Raw genomic sequence first — 4,367 nt, forward strand, 5'->3', positions numbered from 1 at the left:
TCTCTTACAACTGTAGAGGGTTTGCTAGTTCAGCCAAAAAACTAGCTCTCAGGAGGTTGTTAACCTCGGATCGTCTGGATATTATTTTTCTACAGGAGACCCTCTGCCAAGCGGACCACCTCATTCGCTCTCTTTCCTCTTGGCTCCCGAATTGGACTTTCCATGCACTTGATGCATCTGGCAGATCTGGGGGCCTGGCTATTGGGGTCTGTAACAAGACTATGGACATCTGCAATTTTTGGGGAGGTAAGGGGTTCATAGGCCTCGACATTCATGAACATACTCTTGAAAGGGATCTCCGTATAATTAATGTCTATGGACCCTGTTCTGATCGACTTACTTTCTGGAGATCCCTTCTTCAAAGGGGGCTCTTTCAAGCTGATAACATTATTATGGGGGGGGACCTTAATTTCTCCCTGGGCTATTGTGAATCCTGGGGGCATATGGCCCAAGTGGATACTCTTTCTGATTCTATCTCCTCTCTTTTGGAGGACCACCACTGGGTTGACATACCCTCTGCTAGACTCCAGCATACCTGGACTAATAATAGATGTGGAGAACAGAGTTTGGCTAGAAGGCTCGACCGCTTCCTCATTAAAGAACGGTTATACAATGATCTACCCAGAGCTCGACAATGGGTTGGATCGGGTGGCTTATCGGATCATAGACCTATCTTTCTGGAGGTAGATGGTCTCACTCGCAAAATTAAGAGCCCCTTCAAATTCAATGCTGCATGGCTTCAAGATCCATCATACATTCAGCTGGTCCATGAATACTGGCAAAACAACCCTATCCGGGAAGAAGAGGAACTGTCTACTGGCTTTGTCAGGAAGCTAACTGAACTCAAGCTGATCACTAAAAAATGGGCACATCAGAAGAGGATCCAGGATAACCACACTCTCATGGAAGCCGAAAGGATCATCACTGAGTATGAAAACTCTTCATCAGGAACTTTCAACTCCCCGGAGAGTAAGGAACAGTATAACCAACTGCTGGCTAAACGATCTCAAATATTGAAGGAACGAGAAGAGAGCATGAGATTGAGAAGCAGGGCGATTTGGCTCACTGAGGGAGACAATAACACAAAGTTCTATCACAAATATGCCAATGGTCGGAAAGCCATTAATACTATATGGGAATTAAAGGATGAGAATGGCCTCACCGTCTCCAACCAGCAGAATTTGGCCAGGCTGGCCACCGATCACTTCAGAGGTATCTATAAGGCGCCAGGGAATGTAAATATACTGGAGATCATGAGAGTGGCTGAGCTTTTTCCCAGATATGTGGACCAGGACAATTTGGAAGAGATACTGAAGGAGGTGACCATGGATGAGCTGGAAGCTACACTGAAATGGTTTAAAAAGGACAAAAGCCCTGGTCCAGATGGATGGACCATTGAATTTTACATCTCTTTCTTTGACATTCTGGGCCATGATTTATTGAGTATAGTGGAGGACAGCAGGAAAAGAGGTCGGATATCATCAGCCATCAAATCCACTTTCATTGCCCTCATTCCTAAGACTGATGATCCGACCTCCTTTGATGATTTCCGACCCATCTCTCTCTGTAACTGCCTTTACAAGATTATTGCCAAGATAATAGCAAACCGCCTCAAGCCCATCCTCTCTCAGCATATATCATCTGAACAGTTTGCATTCCTTCATCACAGGCAGATCCATGAAGCCATAGCTACAGCACAGGAGCTCATGCATACACTACAAATCAAGAAGCAGAAAGGCATGATCCTCAAAGTGGACCTCTCTAAGGCATTTGACAGAACAAACTGGCTGTACCTTAGATTGCTGCTCACTCATCTTGGCTTCCCATATGATTTTATCAAATGGATGATGAGCTGCATCACCGATGTATCTTATAGTGTCCTACTCAATGGTGAAGCTACTCCCTTCTTCTCTGCTGAGAGAGGGCTCAGGCAGGGATGCCCTCTCTCACCGCTGCTCTTTCTCCTGATCATGGAAGGGCTGAGTAAGATAATCTCATCCACCAGGGATCGACACCTTATCACAGGAATCAAGATAGTGGATAATTTATTCCTTACTCATCTCTTATTCGTTGATGACATTCTCATCTTCCTTAATGGCAGTATTGGTGACTCCTCCTCTCTTCATAACTCCTTCCTACTTTTCCAGCAGGCCACGGGGATGCAGATTAACAATAACAAATCTACTATCACATCAGTTGGTTGCTCGGCACATGAAATCAACTATGCCTCACAGCGATTCCCATTTGTCACCATGGAATTATCGGAGGGTATCAAGTATCTGGGATTTAGATTGAAGCCATCGGGCTATAAAATTGCAGACTGGTTATGGCTCATCTCCAAAGTAGAGAAGAGGCTTCAAGTCTGGTACCATAAATATCTTTCGAGAGCCGGAAGACTTGTTCTCATTAAAGCGGTCATAGAGGCTACACCTGTGTACTGGATGGCCCTGGCTTGGATACCAAGGGGCATACTGAACCGGCTCCAGAGCATATGCTGCAGATTCCTTTGGAAAGGGCATCAGCCAGGGCGCATTTTTGCATGGGTGAAATGGGAGACCATTACCAAGCCTAAGAGCTGGGGAGGATGGGGCATTAAGAGACTGGCTATTTTCTCTAAGGCTCTGGCAGCCAAACTTGGATGGAGTTTACTCACTGCAGACAGTCTCTGGACCAAGGTGGCTTATTCCAAATACATTAAGCCATTGCCCATATTAGATTGGTTCTGTACCAGACAGGGACACAATTATCACTTCTCCAACATCTGGAAAGCTGTCATTGATTCAGTTCCCCTATTGCGAGAAGGCATCACTTGGCGGATCAAAGAAGGGAATGCAGTCCGTATTGGAGTGGACCCTTGGGTTGGATGCGGGAATGCCCACAGACTGCCGGCTGATCTTATTCGCTATCTCCATGACAGAGGAATCACATTTATCAAACACATTGGTGACCAAGCTAATTCAACTTTCCTCCAGCAGGCATGGTTATCCGCCAGAACTCTTAATTTGCCTCACCAATGGATTGATGACTGGAGGGATTATATTTCTGCCCTCACTCAAGCTAATATCAGACTTATGGAGGGACCTGATGAGATCATCTGGGCATATGCTAAACATGGTGTGTACTCACCCAAGCTGGGATACCTCAAGCTAATGGAGCCACATAAACCTCCTGAAATCCTTCCCACTTGGAAGTCGATTTGGAAACTCAAGGCTGCGCCCAGGACAAGACTTCTGATGTGGAATATTATCTTTGATAAGATCCCCACAGGTTCTAATCTCATGAAACGATCCTTCTTTGGACCTTTTCGCTGTCATCTTTGTCTTAATGCTGAGGAGAGCACTGAGCATCTGTTTCTAACCTGCAGCTCGACCATAACCTTCTGGCAGTCTATATCATCTCATATCCCGCAGCTGAAGCAATGGCATGGGATCACCCTACAGGATGCTTGGTCTAACTGGTGCTTAGAGCATTCAGGAAAGGCCAGGAACCTACCTCTATTGATTTGTTGGGCTATATGGATAGCTCGTAACCAATCTATCTTCCATTTGAAGATGCCACATTGGCCTTCGATCATTCTTCACACTGTGGCAGATTACAATTTATTACCTGATGAGGACCCTGCCACTGCACCTAGAACCCTCACTCCTATCCCCATTGATTTCTCAAAGCCCTGGGCTTTTTTTGATGGCTCAGCCCAAGATGATGGGTGCGGGGGAGGCGCCATACTTCACCTATCTGACCGACACAGCTACAAGATTCAAATTAACCTTGGCAGAGGCACAAACAACTTCGCAGAACTTGTCACAGCCAAGCATACCATACATTTTGCTATCCTAAAACATTGCAGACACTTACAGATTTTTGGTGACTCCAAAGTTGTTTGCAATTGGCTCAATAATGCATCTCATTGTCATGCATTTGCTTTAAGACATATTCTTGACGAAGCTAAGAGATTGATTACGTCATTTGAATCTTTTGTCTGTCATCACATCTACAGGGAACAGAACACCACTGCAGACCAGCTCTCCAAAGAGGCAGCGCATCGCATAGGGGAGGATTGGTGGATTCAGGAGGAAAACGATGGCACCTATTATCAGTACTATCATCGGCCATTTGAGGAACAATTGGAATGATGGGCTATAAGCCCATATACATATGCAGATATTTTTGCTTTTTCAGTATGTAGATACAGCAGAACAGTACATCTTTTTGTTTATATTACAGTATATATTGCTCTCTGCGAAGAGCCAAGCACAAATTTTGAACATAGAACTGACTTATTTACATGCTCCCTGCGTGGAGACTTTTACAGCAGCTACACATGAACTCGACAGGCATAAGCCTGCTTTTGAATATGCTTCGGCATC

General features: G+C 45.1%; 1 protein-coding gene across 1 annotated transcript; it reads left to right on the forward strand.

Annotated features, from left to right (window-relative positions):
• Nucleotides 1–443: 443 nt before the first annotated feature.
• LOC149230232 (uncharacterized) lies at nucleotides 444–4,133 on the forward strand. The gene is made up of 2 exons (XM_089381240.1): nucleotides 444–1,354; nucleotides 1,670–4,133. The coding sequence occupies exons 1-2, from the start codon at nucleotides 444–446 to the stop codon at nucleotides 4,131–4,133; spliced, it is 3,375 nt and encodes a 1,124-aa protein (XP_089237366.1).
• The last annotated feature ends 234 nt before the right edge of the window (nucleotides 4,134–4,367 follow it).

Source organism: Pinus tabuliformis, chromosome J (assembly GCF_031772625.1).
Source record: "Pinus tabuliformis cultivar Carrire ecotype Pingquan chromosome J, CPIR1, whole genome shotgun sequence".
In the NCBI taxonomy this organism is placed as follows: domain Eukaryota; kingdom Viridiplantae; phylum Streptophyta; class Pinopsida; order Pinales; family Pinaceae; genus Pinus; species Pinus tabuliformis.